The following is an 18,375-nucleotide window of genomic DNA, read 5'->3' on the forward strand; positions in this document are numbered from 1 at the left end:
TATTCCATAGCAGTAAGGCTTCTCTGATGTCTCTAGGAGATGAAATCTCACAGCAAACTTCCTCTGACTCTTACCGTCTTTCTGCCCCTTCTTCTGAGATGATCCCTGAACCTTAGGTGCAGGAGCTATGCTGCAGATCTACCAGCTGGAGCTGGACAGTTCCTGGTTACTTGTTCTCTGCATATTATCACTTGCGGTTTCCTGTAATGGTCTCCACATATTGCAAAGAGAAGTTTCCTGATCGAGGCGTGAGAGCTACACTTACCTATGGGTATAAGGACAAGTATTGAGAGTATAGTTAGAGGTTATGCTGGCTTAGTAAAGTGGCAGTTAGCAGTTCTTCAAGGTCCATGAGTTGTTAACCCTGAGTAGTTGGCTAGGTTTCCAGGGCCAGGCACAATTTCTCTCTTCACAAGCAGGCTTTAAATACAAGTGGAAAGCTCTTGATTACCACCAACTGTGCATTTCACTACTGTACCCTTAGGGTTATTATGCAATGCTGGCCAGTGTTATGATTTATAGGCATCACAGCTGGGGAGGATTATTGGTTGCTCCTTTCCTTTGGAAGCTTGCATGGCACATTTTGGTATCATGAAAGCTAGTCCTCAGGAAAGAAGCTTTCAGGTTACAGCAAGCTCAGATCCTCTGGGTCTGATGTCTGAAGCATATGGTGTCTTTGTTTTGTTTTGTTTTGTTTTGTTTTGTTTTGTTTTGTTTTTCGAGACAGGGTTTCTCTGTGCAACCCTGGCTGTCCTGGAACTCACTCTGTAAACCAAACTGGTCTCAAACTCAGAGATCTGTCTGCCTCTGCCTCGCCAGAGCTGGGATTAAAGGCGTACCCCAATGTGCATGTGATGTCTTTAGCATGGGGACTTACCTTCAAGTTCTGGGAGACAACCAATGAGAACAGCAATAGCCTGCAATGTTTTGGGAGACTCTTGGGCATGACCAACAACTGAAAAGGGCTTTTCATTTCTGGTGTTTGGAGATTTTGTTAAATAATTTATGGCTCTGGGGGAAGAAGCATTGTCAGCCTCGATGGGAAAATTTCATCCAAACTGTATATGTATATACAGACTTCTATGTAATTTTAGGTAGATAGATAACAATTCCTTATGACTTTTCTGACACCTTAACAGTTATTTTACCCTTTTTCTTCTGTATTAATTTACCCCTTCCTAATTAAGGCCTCCATTCCTTCTTTCTTTAAAATTTATTACATAATTTACTTACCCTGTGTGTATGTGTACATGGTATGGGTAGGTGTGAAAGTATGTGTGTGTGAGAGAGAGCTTGGATGTCATGGTAAGTGTGTGGAAGTCAGAGGACAATTTACAGAAGTTGGTTGTGTCTCTTTCCATCATGTAGGTCCCAGAATCAAACTCAGGTCATCAGGCTTGACCACAAGCACCTTTACTTGCTGAGCCATCTCACTGGCCCATATTGGTTACTTTTCTCATCACTGTGAACAAGTCCTGACAGGAATCAACTTCAGAGAGAAGACGGTTTGCTGTGGTTTAAGGTCCAAGGTGATCTAGTCCACCGTGGTGGGAAATCCACAGTGATAGAAGTAGGAAGTAGTCGGCGACATTGCATACGCAATTAGGAAGCTAAGAGAGTTGGATGTGGATGTTCAGCTTCCTTTCTCCTTTTTATTCTTAGCCCATGGAACGGCATACTCACACTTAAGGTGGGTCTTCCTGTCTACAGCGAACTATTTGCAAACTCTCTTACAGACATGCCCAGAGTTTTGTCATTCTTGGTCCTGTGAAGTGACGATTAATTTAACCACCACAGGGATTGTCTTAGTAGGGTTCACTATTGCTATAAGGAGACATCATGACCACGGCAACTCCTATAAAGAAAACATTTGATTGAGGGGGCAGCTTACAGTTCAGAGGTTCAGTCCATCATGGCAGGGAGTATGGCAGCATGCAGGCAGGCATGGCGCTGGAGAAATAGCCAAGTGTCCTACATCTTTCAGGCAATAGGAAGTCGACTCACACACTGGGTGGCATCCTGAGTTTATGAAACCTAAAAACCCACCCCAACAGCAGCACTTCCTCCAACAAGTCCATACCTGTCCAACAAAGCCACAGCTCCTAATAGTGCTACTCCCTATGAGATTTTGGAGGTCAATTACATTCAAACTACCACAGGGATGAATGAAGAGATTGTGATATAGGGACTGAGGAGATGGCTTGGCCAGTAAAGTGCTTGTGTGACAAACAGGAAGACTTGAGTTGAATCCAAACCTCATGTATTTTTTTTTAACAAATGCTCATTTTATTTATTCAAGATTTATTTTATATGTGCATTGGTGTCTTGCCTGTATGTGTGTCTGAGTGAGGGTGTCAAGTCCCCTGGAACTGGACTTAGAGACAGTTGTGGGTGCTGGGAATTGAACCTGGGTCCTCTGGAAGAGGAGCCAGTGCTCTTAACTGCTGGGCCGTCTCTCCAGCCCCCCAAAGCTCATGTATTTATTTTTAAAAAATTCAGACTTGGTGGTACACACTTATAATCCCAGTGCTGGAGAGCACATTGGCTTGCTGGCCAGCCAACCTTGCCTAATTGGTGAGCTTAGGGGTAATGAGACTTCCTGCCTCAAAAATAAAGTGAACAGCTCCTTAGGAATGACACCCAAGGTTGTCTTCTTGTCCTAAGGTCTCCATATGCACTTGTACACGCACACAAAATAAAATGAAAATGTGGCATATATTTAACAAGGATTTAGCCCTTAGTAGGTCTTGAGACCTTAGCACAACTGACCCCATGGTGGAAGTACCATTCAGACTATGAAACTCAGTGTATAGCACCACCTGCCAAAACTAAAACAAAGGCCTAACCCGTCAAAGTCCATAGTTATGGGAAAGTCTCTAAACATACTAACCTTGCCTTTTGGCTTCTGTAGTTTAGAATGTAACACGAATCTTAAAAGGTCTTATTAAATAAAAAACTTGGGAGCAGGTATTGGGGTGAATTCTGAAAGATCAGAGAGACAGAACAAGCCACAGTCAACCTCACCTCGCCAACTCCTCAGCTCATCTTGTTTCCTCAAACTGGAAGCCTCTGAGTCCTCACCTGAATGGATCTCAGCTGAACTGCCTCTAAAAACCTAAAAGCTTAAAAGCCTCTAGGTCCTGGTCCTCATGCCTTATATACCTTTCTGCTTCCTGCCATCACTTCCTGGGATTAAAGGCATGTGTCACCATGCCTGGCTGTTTCCAGTGTGGCTTTGAATTCACAGAGATCTGGGTAGATCTCTGCCTGCAGAATGCTAGGATTAAAGGTGTGTGTGCCACCATTTTCTGGCCTCTATGTCTATCTAGTGGCTGTTCTGTTCTCTGACCCCAGATAAGTTTATTAGGGTGTACAATATGTTGGGAGACACATTTCACCACAAGGCAGATCTCTTGAGTTCACTGGCCAGCCAGCCTAACCTAAATGGCTAGTCTCAGTTTTAGTCAGAGACTGGGTCTCAACGAAATAAGGCTGAGAACAATAGAGAAAGTCACCTGATGTCCTGCTCTGGCCTTGGAATGTGTATACAAAGGCACATGAACTTGAACACACTTCTCCAATGCACCACAGAGAGGAAGGTGAGGAGTGAGTAGAGAAGAGAGGAGAAAGAAGAAAAGAATTGCAACAGAGAGCTGGGGAGTGAGCTCAGTGGGTAAAGAGATGGTCATACAAGCATGAAGACTTTATCTCCAGATAAGGACATATCTTTTTTAAAAGTGCCTATGGTGGAGGTGCTTACTTATAATCTCAGGTCTCTGGGTTCACTGGCCAAATGGCTGAACACAAGCAACCAACAACAAGAACTTCATGGTGAAAGGTTCCTGAAAAAAAGATGGCTGAAGTTGACTTTTGGCCTCCACACACACACAGCACATATGTGTGCACCTATGTACCCACAGGTACATACACACACCCCCATACAAAAAATAAAATAAAGGCTAGGGAGAGATCTCAGTAGATAAAGAGTTGACATCTTGTCATCACAACACTTGTGCGACAAAGACAGTGATTTCCTGGGGCAAACTGACTAGCTAGACTAGCCAGGTTGGGGCCAGCAAGACAACTTGGCAGGTCAAAGTGTTTGAGGCCAAGCCTGATGAGATGCACTTGATTCTCAGACCTATAAAGTAGAAAGAGAGACCCAAAGTGTCTCTGACCTTCACATGTGTGTTATGCCCATCTTCTACCAAATACATAATGAGTAAATGTACATTTTAAAAAAGAGAGGGGGCTCTTTCCTAATAAGTCAAGGGGGAAGGTGAGTGAGGAAGACAGCCTACAGGAACTTCAGGCCTCCACAGGGAACTGTACTCACCACACACACACACACACACACACACACACACACACACACACACACACACACACACCAGGATAAAAGAAATTGCAGTAAAATAAGGAGCAACAGTGTTTGTGTTAAATCTAATGACTATTGCCAGCATTCAACCTAAAAATCAGACCATTTATTTATTTACTCATTTAATGAGACAGTTTTGTTGTAGTCCAGGCTAACCTCAAGCTTAGTATGTACCCAAAGATAGCCTTGAATTGCTCCCCCTGCTTCCAATCTCCTCAGTACTGGGATTCCAGGTATGTGCCACCACATCTTCTGCAGTGCTGAGGGTTAAACCTGGGGCTTTGTACATACTAGGCAAGCAAAATTCAGCTAAGTTGTGTTCTCCAGCACCCATACATTTCATTTCATAGACATGAGCGAATTATTTTGATAATGAAAAACGTTTGTGAACTGCACATTCTGGACATATGGGAGGAAATTTTACAGATTGAGTTTTAAAACATTAGCTTTCTGACAGTCACAGACTTTGCTTCAGAGAGATTAAGAGATATGCTCTATTTCTGCGCATGGTAATATAGCCTTGTAATTCTAGCACTTGGGGAGGTCGAACCAGAAGGATTGCCTGTTGGAGGTCAGCCTGGCCTACAGAGCAAGTGACTTTTCAGAAATAGAGATGTGAGATGTGACAGGCAAAAATCATAATTTGGCTATTTTGGTACACAATTGTTGATATTAATCAGGCACACAATGAATACTGGAAGAACTTCAGAATTCTGGTTTGTTTGTTTGTTTTAACTTCAGGATTCTGTACAGATAATTCACAATGCTGCATCCCAGGACATTAAGTAGGTGGTCAGCAAACCAGAATACAGAATGTCATATATACTGGAAAGAATATACTAGAAAGAAATTAGCAGTCCTCTGTAGCAGGAATCTTAGAAGGTCTTATTAATGAAATCAAACCTGAGGCCAGTTATTGGGGTGAATGCTGGAAGATCAGAGAGGCAGAACAAGCCACAGCTACCTCATTTTGCCAGTTCCTCAGCTGATCCTGTTTCCTCAGACTGGAAGTCTCTGAGTCCTCATCCAGAATGGGTCTCAGCTGAACTGTGCTCGAAAGCCTAAAAGCTTAACCAGCCAAATGCTTCTAGTTTGTGGTCTTCATGCCTTATATATCTTTCCTTTCTACCATCATTCCCTGGGATTAAAGGTGTGTGTCACTATGCCTGGCTGTTTCCAATGTGGCCTTGAACTCACAGAGATCCAGAGGGATTTCTGCCTCTGGAATGCTAGGATTAAAGGTGTGAGTGCCACCGCCTAACCTCTATGTTTAATACTATGGCTTTTCTGTTCTCTGACCCCAGATAAGTTTATTAGGGTGCACAATATTTTGGGGAACACAATACCACCACAGTCCCCCAAGACTCTTCCCCCATCTGTCCTCCACCCTCAAAATACTCCCACCATTTCCATTGCAATCATCCCCCCATGACATAATTTCTCGTGGTAGGTAGGGTTATGTACTGAAATAGACTCAAAGGAAAATATATAGAGGGTATGGTGGTAGTTTGAATAAGAATAGCCCCAGAGGCTCGTATATTTGAATGCTTGGTTACTGCAGAGTAGAACTGTTTGAAAAGATTAAAATGGAGGAAAGGCCTTGTTGGAGGAAGTATGTCACTGGCGTGGGCTATCAGGTTTCAAAAGCCCACGCCAGGCCCAGTGTCTCTTTCTCTCTCTCTACCTAAGGATTAGTATGTAGCTCTCAGCTACTACCATAGCACCACTCCTGCTGCCATGCTTCTTGCCATGACAAGAATGGACTCACCCTCTGAAACTCTAAGCACACTCCCAATTAAATGCTTCCTTTTATAGGAGTTGCTGTGGCCATGGTGTCTTTTCACAGCAAAAGTACAGTGACTAAGAAAGTTATTTGGTTGGAAAAGAATAGAAGTGGAGTAGTCTAGCAACAGCTGTCTGCACAAAAGAGAGGCAGAGAACGCAGTAACTGCTCAGTCTACAAAGCTGGATGCCTTAGCAACAGCCAGGCATGGAAGCTCCTCTGAGAATCACAAGCATTCAGATCACGTTGGAAGGCCAGAGAATCTGGAGTCTGGTGGCAGCGGCAGTGATGTGTGCATTTGCTTAGGAGCAGGTGACATGGCTTTCTCTTCAGACTTCTTTATGCCTGAGCCACCCATTGGAAAGGTAGGTCAATCTCCCCTTTCTCTGAAAGCTAATTCTCTCTGGAAACACACACACACACACACACACACACACACACACACACACACACACACACACGGCTCTGTTTCCTTGGTGATTCCAAATCCCGACAAACTGAGAAAACAAGCCATCATATTTCTCTTCCATGTGCATAGAAAGTGATGCAAATCTGTGTCACTGAGAGGTAGCTCAGACAACAGAAAGGGGTTTCTCATAGTTCTGGATGACACAGTCCTGATCGAAGTTTCTCCCGGGGACTCTCTCCTTGCATGATAATCTACGGGTCCTCACATGACATTTTCTCTGTACACATTGACCCTTGTGTCTTTTCCTCTTTTTATAAGGACACAAAATCCCAGTTGTATTTAACTAGAGCCGTATTCTAATTATTTCATTTTCCCCTTAATTACTTATTTTAAGACTTAACTCTGAATATAGTCAAATGCAGAGTACAGGAGGATGGGAGTCCACACAGGAATTTGGGAGGAGTACTAGCCAACGTTTTCATCACCCTGGCAAGACACTTGAGAAAAGTAACTTAGGGAGCGAAGGTTTACTTTGGCTTGTAGGCTCTTAGATTTCAAGGTTTTAGTCTGCCATTTGTTTAGTCCCACTAATGTGAGCTTGTGTTGGGGCAGAACAGCATGGGGAGTGTGTGCTGAAATAAATCTACTCATTTATGAGGAGAGAGAGACAGACAGACAGACAGATAGACAGACAGATACATACGCACCACACACATAGAGAGACATACAGAGAGAGAGACAGAGAAACAGAGAGAGAGAGAGAGAGACAGAGAGAGACACAGAGAGACAGACAGAGAAACAGAGAGAGAGTGTGTCAGACAGATAGACACACACGCACCACACACATAGAGAGAGAGACAGAGAAACAGAGAGAGACAGAGAGACACAGAGAGACACAGAGAGAGACAGAGACAGAGAGAGACAGAGAGACAGAGATAGAGAGAGACAGACAGAGACAGAGACAGAGAGAGACAGACAGACAGACAGACACACACACATACACACACACACACACCACACACATAGAGAGAGACATAGAGAGAGAGAGAGAGAGAGAGAGAGAGAGAGAGAGACAGACAGACAGACAGACAGATACGCACGCACCACACACATAGAGAGAGACAGAGAGACAGAGAGAGAGACAGAGAAACAGAGAGACAGAGAGAGACAGAGACAGAGAGAGAGACAGACAGATAGACAGACAGACACACACGCACCACACACATAGAGAGAGACATACAGAGAGAGAGACAGAGCAACAGAGAGAGACAGAGAGACAGAGAGAGACAGACAGAGAAACAGAGAGACAGAGAGAGACAGAGACAGAGAGATAGAGAAAGAATCATAGTGACCTATTCTCTCCAACCAGGCCCTCCCTCCTAAATAGCACACTCTCCTACAAACTCATTCGTGGGTTAAACTGCTGATGAAATCAGTGCCCTGATGATCTACCTAATCATCTTTCCATAGCATCAACAGCTGGGGGAAAGTCTCCAACACATACATAAGCTTTTTTGGAGGACACTTCATATCAAAACCATAAGAAGAAAGGACACAATTCAGTTCGTGAAAGAGAATTCATTTAACATTCTGATACTCTGAAACCATCAATTACATTCTCTTTGCTGCCACTGTTGCTGCTGCTGCCACTGATGCTGTTACTGCTTCTCTGTTTTCTTCCTCTGGTGCCAAGAATGGAGCCCAGGGCCTGGTGCTGATGGACCAGCCTGCTCCATCTTAAGATAAAAAAGCCATCTTGTTATAAGGCAAAATAAGTTCATTCCTGTTTTCTATAAAACTTGGGTTTGACCATGTATTGACCTATTTTCTGGAATTTGACATGTTCCACACCCTGCACCCTAACCTCCACCCTGATAAGATAAGATGTTCTGCCAAATAATTTTGAAATGGTCTGCCAAGTTTCTACATAACCCAAGACACTTGAAAACCCCTTAGCCTTGCAATTTTGGGGCAAATATAAACCCCACCTTCTCCTGTGTTCTATGCTATTTTTTTCAAACCCCACTTTAGGGAGATAGCCCTGTCTGACAGAAAATAAAGATTGCTTAATTCAACCAAAAGAATTTGTATAATGGTCTTTACTCTCATTTGGTGGGATTGACAGCACATACCATTCAAGTATTCTACTACTGAACTCTCTCTCTCTCTCTCTCTCTCTCTCTCTCTCTCTCATTCACTCAAACCAGAAGTTTTCCTGTGTCCTACAGCTACTCAGTCCCAAGTAAACACACAGAGGCTTATATTAATTACAAACTTTTTGGCCTATGGCTCTGGCTTATCATTAACTAGCTCTTACAACTTAATTCAACCCATTTCTATTAATCTCTGTTTTGCCATGTGGCTTTGTGGCATTACCTGTGTCCCATTACATCTTGCTCCCCAGCAGTGCTCAGCATCTCTGACTCCTTCTTTCCTCTCCTATTCTTTCTGCTTGGATTCCTCACCTGGCTCTATTCTGCCATGCCATAGGCCTTAGCAGCTTCTTTATTAACCAATGGGAGCAACAGATATTCACAGAGTACAGAAAGTTCATTCCACAGCTCTCTCTCTCTCTCTCTCTCTCTCTCTCTCTCTGTGTGTGTGTGTGTGTGTGTGTGTGTATCTCCCCATACCCTTCTTTTCCCTTGTTTTCCCTTCCCTTCCCTTCTCCTCCTCTTCTTCTTCTCGAGAAAGGGTCTCACTATGTAGCCCAGGCTTGCCTGGAACTCACTATATAGACGAGGCTAGCCTTGAATTTATGGAGATTTGCCTGCCTCTGTCTCCCAAATGCTGGGATTAAAGGTGGGAGGCACCACATCCAGCCTCCCCTTGCTTCTTGTCAAATTAGTATTACCAGGCTGGAGATTCAGCTCAGTGACAGAATGTATGTCTAGGAGGTACAAGGTCCTGGACTTTGTCCCCAGCATTGAGGAAAAAAAAAATAACATTACTATCCAGGAAACTCCAAGAAAGTAAAGAAAGCTGAATAGAACATTCCTTCCAGTTTAGCAAAGCCCACGAGAGGATTTCAGAAGCCAGAATGAGGTATAAACCTCCCTTCAGCTTTTACTGCAGTTGCTGGCAGAAATCATCTTATGTAGTTGCAATATTTGTAACATAAAAGACCCACAGGCCAGACTCCAGGCAGATCTGATCAATTTGACTTAGTAGAGATTTGTAATGTGCATTATGTTGGTGAATCATCACATGCTTTCCAGTCTACTGAGGTACTGGCTCTAGAAGCAGGGTTGCCCCCTCCCACCCACTTCAGCTCCCCGAATGTTTATGTCAGGTGTCCTCTGAGACCCCTTCGTCTGGAGAGGAGCTGTGGCGGGGAGGGGAGAGTAACAAAACAGTCCGAGAGTAAGAATACTGTGTGCTTGAGGACAGTCAGCAGGTACACTATTTTAAACAGATTGTTGTTCATCCCATGACAGAGATGTGCCTACCGTCCAAAAGGGAAGGGGGTTCGCCCATGGGAAGCTCATCCATGGAGAGAAAGCTCAGCTGAGAACTCAACTGACTACCTCATCTTCCCCAGTCAGTTCTGGCTGGGTGTTTGTAAACCCCTGCCTCGATGATGTCATCTGTCTGCTATTGATTCTTTCATTCCAAAGGCTCACCTGAGGGGACACTGCCCAGGTCTCCTCTCTCTCTTGGGAACTCCAGTAGGGTTTCCTCAGTCAATTTTCAGGGCTTGTTTTACGTATAAAACTGGCGTTTCAGTCTCTTCCCTCTCGCTCTTTATTCTTTTACTTTGACTTGCTATATACATAACAAACTGATCCATTTAAAACCAAAAGTATGGCCATCATAGATCAATCTCCAATTCGTACAGCATAAGATCTCTCTGGAGATCTCAGGAGATCTTATGCCAAGCCACAGCAAAGGTAGTTTCGTGTGGAGAAAGCTATAATCAAGAAGCAACGAGCCGGGCGGCGGTGGCGCACGCCTTTAATCCCAGCACTTGGGAGGCAGAGGCAGGCGGATCTCTGTGAGTTCGAGGACAGCCTGGTCTACAGAGTGAGATCCAGGATAGGCACCAAAACTACACAGAGAAACCCTGTCTCGAAAAAAAAAAAAAAAAAAAAAGCAATGAAAAATTATCAAGGGGCTGAAATGCAATGTACACGTGTCTACGCAGGATTACGTAGTCTGTGAGGGAAATGTCCTGCAGTTTCACTTCTTTTCCAGGCACTGAAATATTTGCAGCCCGGTTTGGATGAATTAGTCTTGTGAATTTTGGAATCTGCTCAATCAACACACCCTCCTTCACCTCTCTTTCTCAACTTAGTAAGATACTATTGAAAACTTTAACAATCAAAGCAGTTTCTGTGGCAGTTGACCTGGATAGCACTAACAAGTACCTCATTCATTGAACTGGGAACTAGTCCCAAACAAGTCCCTAACTGTCTCCCGCCAGCCTTTTCAATGTTTTGTTTTGTCTTTATAAACCCTTTACTGTGTGAAGTTTCCCTTTTCTTAAGTGCAATTTCTCTTTTCTTAAGAGAACTCTGATAAAATTGAACAAATCACAGTAAGGTGTTCTAAGGTGACTGGCTGGATGTATAGAGATGGAAGAGTATATGCTTTGTATACATATACAAGGTCCTGGGGTCAGTACCCAGAATTTAAAAAAAAATATTTTAAGAACAAATGACAATCCATGTAGTATTTCTTCAGCTGAACTTTATAGACAACAAATCAAACCCAGCACTCAGGAATCTGAGGCAGGAGGATCTTAAGTTCAAGACCAGCCTGGGTTGCACAGCAACAATAATAATGACAATAATAACTAATAATAATAATAATAATAATAATAATAATAATAATAATGGTGAAATAGGAATAAGAGTAAAATGTAAAGAAAATCAGGGTTTTGCTGTGACTATTGTTTCATATACACAACACAAAAAGAAAGTTCTAGAACAAATCATTTTGAAGCATAGAAACAGGTAATATTCATAATTAGTGTCATTTAAAAGAAAAAAAAAACAATCAAAACCAAAGATGTGCCTAAAAGTCTCTGGTGGCCAGATGTGGTGATACGAGTACTGGGAAAGCAGATGTGATAGTGGACAAGATTCAGTGGATGTTGTGTTGACTTGCATTTCCCTAATAATTAATGCTATTGAGCACTTTTAAAGATTATTGGCCCTTTGTAGAAATACTTATCGAAGTCTTTTCCAGTTTGGAAACTGAATTTTTCATTGTTGAATTTTGGGAAATGGCTGTTTTGTTTTGAGATGTGATAGTGTTGCCCTGGGTAAACTCAAACTCCTGCTTTTGAGCTGTAGCACTGTAGTAGGTATCCTATCACACCTGCTTACAATATTCATTTACATGTGTGTGTGTGTGTGTGTGTGTGTGTGTGTGTGTGTGTGTTCATGTGCCATGTGCACTCAGTGTCTATGGTAGCAAAAGAGGATGTGGAATTCCCTGAAACTGGAGGTACAGGTGGTTGTGTGTTGCTCAGTGTGAATGCCGGGAACAGATCCTAGATCCTTCTGCGAGAACAGCAAGTGATGTTAACCACTGAGCTGTCTCGCCATGCCCTGAAACTAGCATTTTAAGGTGTGATGTATGTGATTTTTCAATCTGCCTCCGCTTTTTGTCTCACCTCCCACATCTATTGTCCTAACTGCCAGAGGCCCGCTTCAGTGGGGGGAGAGGAGCAGGGGTGGTTAAGATCCCAAAGTCGATGTGTGGAGCTGTGGAGTGGGGGGGGGGTTAGGAGAGGTCAGATATGATCTGGGGGTGAATTACGTTGGCTGCCAGAGAGTTTAATTGAAAAAGACTACACCTTTTATTGTACATAGGAGTAAATGGGAGGAAAGGGGCATGTGAGCTAGGTTGTGGCTTGAAATTAGGGATTGAGGAGGCTAGCCTCTGTGGGCAGAGCTTTTCTGTCCTAAATAACTGATTTGGAGACTTAATGTTACTTATAAATTACTTGTCCAATAGCTCAGGCTTGTTACTAGCTAACTCTTACGTTTAAATTAACCCATATTTCTTATCTATGCTTTGCCACATGGCTCAAGGCTTGTCACCTCACTTTCTACACATCCTACTTCCTTGGCAGCTCCTCCGACTCTGCCCTTCTCCTTCCCATCATTCTCCTAGTTTGGTTGTCCCGCCTATAATTGCATTTTATTAAAGCAATTTGAGTGACAAATCTTTACAATGTAAAGGAGGATTATTCAACAGCAAGCCTTAACCTTGACAAGAGGTATCAGCCATGTTAATGGAAGGGCCACAAGTTCCTTTTGCTGGAGATGAGAAGAATGACTGCTTTGTCAGGCAAGAACTTTCCTCAAGCTCCCAAGGGAATGGAGACTCTTATCCAAACGCCCAACCTTGGAAAAAGGACTTCTGGGGAGCAGACATTATATTATACTTTCTCAGCCTTAGTATATGGGCCTGTTCCCTTCACAGCGCTCTCCAAAGGGAAGGTCCTGATGTCTTACTCTTTTCCCGTTATACTATACCATTCCGATTTCTCTGTATTGATCAACTGAACGCTTGCCCCTAATGGCCTCAGGTCCAGGATCTGAATTGTAGGATTTCATCCTTGGGATCAGATGTGTCTAGTAAACCTCTAACTTTCCTATTTTCAGTATAACTAGGAAGGCATAATGGTCTTCCTAGTTCCATGATGGCAGGGATTCCCCCCCACCCCCCCCCAAAGAATTATTTTGTTTAGAGAGGCTACCATTGTACACATTTTCATCCTTTACCAAAGCCTATACAAAATTTCCCCAAGGGAAATGTTATGAATTATTGCTTTGGCTTGGGTGGGGGGTGGGGGGGAGGGTCCTGGAGGGTATCCCGTGTGTGCAGGGAAACATGCTGGGCAGATGCACACCATATGGGCGTGGCAGCGGCAGCAGCCAGTAATTCACAACCCAGCTGCTGCATCCACATGGAGAGTTTATTATAATAGATGAAAAGAAAGATAGGAGAGAGAGAGAGAGAGAGAGAGAGAGAGAGAGAGAGAGAGCACTTCCTGGGAGGAAAAGCAGAAGAGACAGAGGAGAAAGGGGGAAGTTTCCCCCTAGAATGAGGCTTTTACATCAAGACACAGGGTGGCACCAAGGGGTGGGATTTCAAGGGGCAGATCAGAATATTAACATCCCTCCATTTTGACTATTATAAAAAAAGGTGAGTTATGGGAGAAAGTAGGGCAACAAGAGCACTGAATTCTCGAGGCTACTTCAAGCTGACAAGGGGCACAGTGGGGAGGGGGAGCCGAGAGTCATGCACGGCAGAAGATCTCAGGAATGTTCATTGAGGGAGCTGAGGAGGCAGGTTGCAGCAGTGGTGTTCCAGGAGCTTAAGGGGAAATGGCATGCCAAATTAGGGTCTCCATCCCTAACCTAGCCCTATAGCCTGTCCTGGGAATAGGAAGCACAGGACGATGTATTCTGTATAGCTCATTCAAACTGAAAGAGGGTGCAGGTGGTTAGGAGGACTCTGGCTAGTTAAAGGTAAGGAGGGAACCCAGGCATGTGGTCATCTGACCTGGCTATAGGGGCTGTTTGGCTGGGCTGGTCCACATCACATAGACAAGAGTCTCTGCTGACATCCATAAGCAGGGAAAGCACTACAGATTGTGGTCGACACTGCTGCTCCGATGTTCCTGCCAGCCTGCTGAAATATAGACTAGAGACGGGAGTTCATGAATTTATTTGGAGTCTTTTGGCCTATGGTCTTAGTAATTCAGAAGAGCAGGAGTCCCAAGACAAGGAGAGAGAAAAACTATCATCCTTAGGAATAGACAAGTGAGGAAAAAATAAAAATTATAGATAGATTAGTATTATCAATCAGTACTGAAATCCAAATCATGGAAAAGCAGATAATGAGTAGACAAGGAAAATTTAAAATCCTGAGCTTGTGGCCCAAAGTGTATCAGAACTGTATTAATGTTAAGATATGAAATTTTAAAATCTTAATATAATGATACCACCTGCATGTGGTTCTGCTGATGCCCCAGAGGGGAGCACATATATCTCCAGGTCCTGCCCATGTTGCCCCTGGTAAAGATGGTGGTGAGTTCATATGACCTACCTACATGTTTTGACCTTAGCCAAGATGGCGGCTAGACCATATGGTTGCCCTTATTTAAGATGACGCCTTGATCACATGATTGTCCTTATTTAAGATGGTGCTGCCTGATCACATGATCGCCCCTATCAAATATGTGTGGTTTTTTTCCCCCCAAAATAAACTTAGCAGGTAAGGAACAGATAAATTGAAGTATTTAAAAGTCAGACAGAAATATAGATGGACATATCAATCATACATTTCCATTTGAACATAGGAAATAGAGTTTGTGAAAGAAAGATGGAGAAGTAGCAGAGCAGTCTGGCAGGAGAGAGGGCCCACCCTGGGCTGCACCATGGTGCCAGCAGCTGCAGGGGAATGAACCCAAGCCAAGGGTCAGGCTCAGTGGTGGGGGTTCGGGGGCATAGGTGTGTGTTTCCACAATGAGGTATAAGGCCCAGCAGACTGACCTCTGGTGTCCCAGAGGGTCAGTGAGGGCCAACAATAACGGCACAAGATAGCCAATGGACCATTGTCACAAATGCTATGAGCCGTGGAATTGAGAGGGCACAGGCCTTCTCCATATGCTGTCACAAGGGATGGGAGCTGAGGGGCTTAGGGCCTGAGAGACACATGGCACCAGCAAGCTAAACGAGATGAATCCTCATTGTGGGAAAATGGCCAGAAGGGAAGGGAAGCATCTTACCGATCTGGTAGGGTGAAGAGTCCCTGGCAGTGATCCAGCATGAAAATGGCGGGTGGCACAGAATCCCAGAGCTCCTCAGACTGCCATTGGGCAGGAGAAAGCAGTGGGATTGCCTGGTAATGTTGGGCGCCAATGTTATGAATTATTTTTGGGTGGGGGGACCCCTGAGGATATCCTGTGAGTGCAGGGAAACATGCTGGGCAGATGCAGTGGTTGGCTGGGCAGATGCATGCCTATGGGCAGTGGCCGTGGTGGCCAGTAATTCACAACCCAGATGCTGCATCCATGTGGAGAGTTTATTATAATAGAGAGATGAAGAGAGAGCTAGGAAAGAGAGAAAAGAGAGGGAGAGAGAGGTCAAGGGTGCACAGCTCATGGGAGGAAAAGCAGAAGAGAGAGAAGGGGAGGGGTTTTTCCTTAGAGTGAGGATTTTAAGTCAGGACACAGGGTGGTGCCAAGGGATGGGATTTCAAGGGGCAGATCAGAATATTAACAGGATTGGCACTAATAGTGAGAATCATTAAAAATAAAAGTTAAAAGGTGCTGGGGAAGTGTGGTCTGCAATGTTGAGATGCTGGAGCTTTGTCAAGCAGCAATAGTCACCATGAGTTCCATACCACCTATCACACAAGCACACTTTCTGTTTCTCAGGTTTAGGAGCTTTTGTAGTTCCCCCGTCTTCTTAGAATGGTTCTTCTTCCCATAATTTATGCATGTAAATACATTCTCATTCTTGAAAAGCCCGCTCAAATGTGGCTTCAACTGTGTACCGTTTTAATATATATCTTTAATCAAGTTTTCTTGCTTCCATAACACCTTTACCAAAAAGCATTCAACATAAACTTACTGTAAAAATTATGTGTGAGTTTGCACATTTGTGTGAATGTGGGCATACTCACCCACAGAACAAATGTGGAGGTCAGATCACAACCTTAGGTATTGGCTTTCTTCTCTAACTTGAGACAGGGTCTCTTTGCTGTTTTTCTGCTGCATATGCAAGGTCATCTAGTCTGGGAGCGTCCAGATAGTCTCCTGATGCCACTTCCCATCAGATGTGTACGACCACAGCCAGCTTTACCTGAATTCTGATGCTTCCAACTCAGACCCTCACACCTGCATGGCAAGTGGTTAACCTAATGAGCCATCTCATTAGCCCTCCATATAAATTTAACTGAAACATAATACTTTCAAAAAGTAGACTTCAGTAGTTCATAAAGCCCAGGACCCGATTGCCACCACTTCTCAATATGATGTGTCACCATGCCTGGCTTCCTGCATCAATTCTAATATAATTATTGAAACACTTTCTACATTGGAATCATATAATATTTTCCCTTTGGAATTCAGGCTTTCCCCCCTGACTTTATGACTGAGATTATGAGATATTTAATAGCTTCAGTTCATTTGGTCTCATTGCTCTCGAGTAGCTAATATCTATTTATTCCATAGCTGGTGGTAACAGAGTTGTTTCCGTGTCTGGGCTGTTAGTTACTTGTGTTGGTGCTGTAACGAAATATCAGACAAAAGCAGTTGAGGGAAGGAAGGATTTACTTTGGCTTAGGGTTCTAGGAGACACAGTCCATCCTGGCGGGGAATGGATGGGATGTATGACAGCATTGAAAGAAGGCAGGCAAAGAGGGCATGAATTTGAAAGAAAGCAAGGAGGGGTATATGAGAGTGTGTAGAGGGTGGAAAGGGAAGGGAGAAATTATGTAATTATATTAAAATCTCAAAAATAAAAGAAATAATTAAAAGAAAACAAACAGGAAATGGCTGGTCACATTGCATCCAGTCAAGAAACAGAGTGATAAATGTGGGCACTCAGCTTTCTTTCTTTTTAAAAAATTAACTTATTTCACTTTTAATTATGTATAAGTGTCTGTGTGTGGGTATGTGCATGAGTGTGGGTGCCCACAGAGACTAGACTTGTTAGATCTCCGGGTGTTGGAGTTACAAGCAGTCGTGTGCCACCTGACATAGGTGCTGGGAATTAACTCAGGTTCTCTGGAAGAGTAGAACATACACTCTCCACTGCTCTTTTCCTTTGCTTCTTACCTCAACTAGCCTGATCTGGATGACTGCTCACAGACAGGGCCAGAGGCTTTCTCTTAGAAGATTTCAGATACTGTCAAATTGTCAGTCAACATTAAACATCGTAAGATATTGTCAAATAGTGTTATTTTGAACATTTTTGCTTTTGTTTTTCTGAGACAGTGTCTTATATGGTAGCTCAGGCTGGCCTGGAGCTATGTAGAACAAGCTGGTCTAGAACTTGCAGCAATCCTCCTGACTCAGCTTCTTTCCCATGTACTGGTGTTGCTGACACGCACCATCACATTGGGCTTTCTGAATACTTTTACACTCAGGTTTTTGGTGAACATAATACAGCTGTTTTTAAATACTTCAATATTTTTTTATATATCTATTTTTAAGACTACTACATTGTTTTAATTATCTTATATGTCTTGTTTGTCACACTAAACTATGAGTTCCTTGAGATAGATTAATTTTGTTTATTTCTGGCAGAACAGAAGCCAATTCCAGGGAGGGGGTCAGACTTGTGTGGGAAGAAGTCTGCCACTGAGATGCACTCCCACCCACATCAAACACAGCAGGAGTTTAGGAAGTATTTGTAAATGAAGGGACACCTAAAATAATCCTTTAAAACTTAATCTCTATTCATTTATGCTTCTTAAGATGTATGGGTATATCATTTTATATTTCTTATGATCACATGCAAAAGCAGATATATTTTAAAATAAAACATCTATAGCAATACATGATCAAAAATATTTCACATTAGGTCATATACTGAAAATACTTAAAGACATTAAACAGTATCTCATGGGATCACATTTTCAGTTATAATTATAGATTCACATGATTAGAAGGCATTTGGGGAACTGATTCAATCTATCACATCCATGAATATATTACAGCAGGACTTAACATTTTAAATCAATATAAATATAGACATTACTTTTTCCTTTTTAAAAGTGATTTTCAGTATGTGTGTGTGTGTGTGTGTGTGTGTGTGTGTGTGTGTGAGACTATGT

At 43.2% G+C, this 18,375-nt stretch overlaps 1 protein-coding gene across 1 annotated transcript in view; it reads left to right on the plus strand.

The window, feature by feature from the left end:
* The first annotated feature begins 6,348 nt into the window (after positions 1–6,348).
* Acbd5 (acyl-CoA binding domain containing 5) overlaps positions 6,349–18,375 on the plus strand; it is a 53,290-nt gene continuing 41,263 nt past the window's right edge. Inside the window, exon 1 of the mRNA XM_036187654.1 lies at positions 6,349–6,526. Within this exon, the coding sequence (XP_036043547.1) occupies positions 6,479–6,526 (48 nt within the window). The 5' untranslated portion in view covers positions 6,349–6,478. The remainder of the gene's footprint in view (positions 6,527–18,375) is intronic.

The sequence above is a fragment of the Onychomys torridus genome, chromosome 5, assembly GCF_903995425.1.
Source record: "Onychomys torridus chromosome 5, mOncTor1.1, whole genome shotgun sequence".
In the NCBI taxonomy this organism is placed as follows: domain Eukaryota; kingdom Metazoa; phylum Chordata; class Mammalia; order Rodentia; family Cricetidae; genus Onychomys; species Onychomys torridus.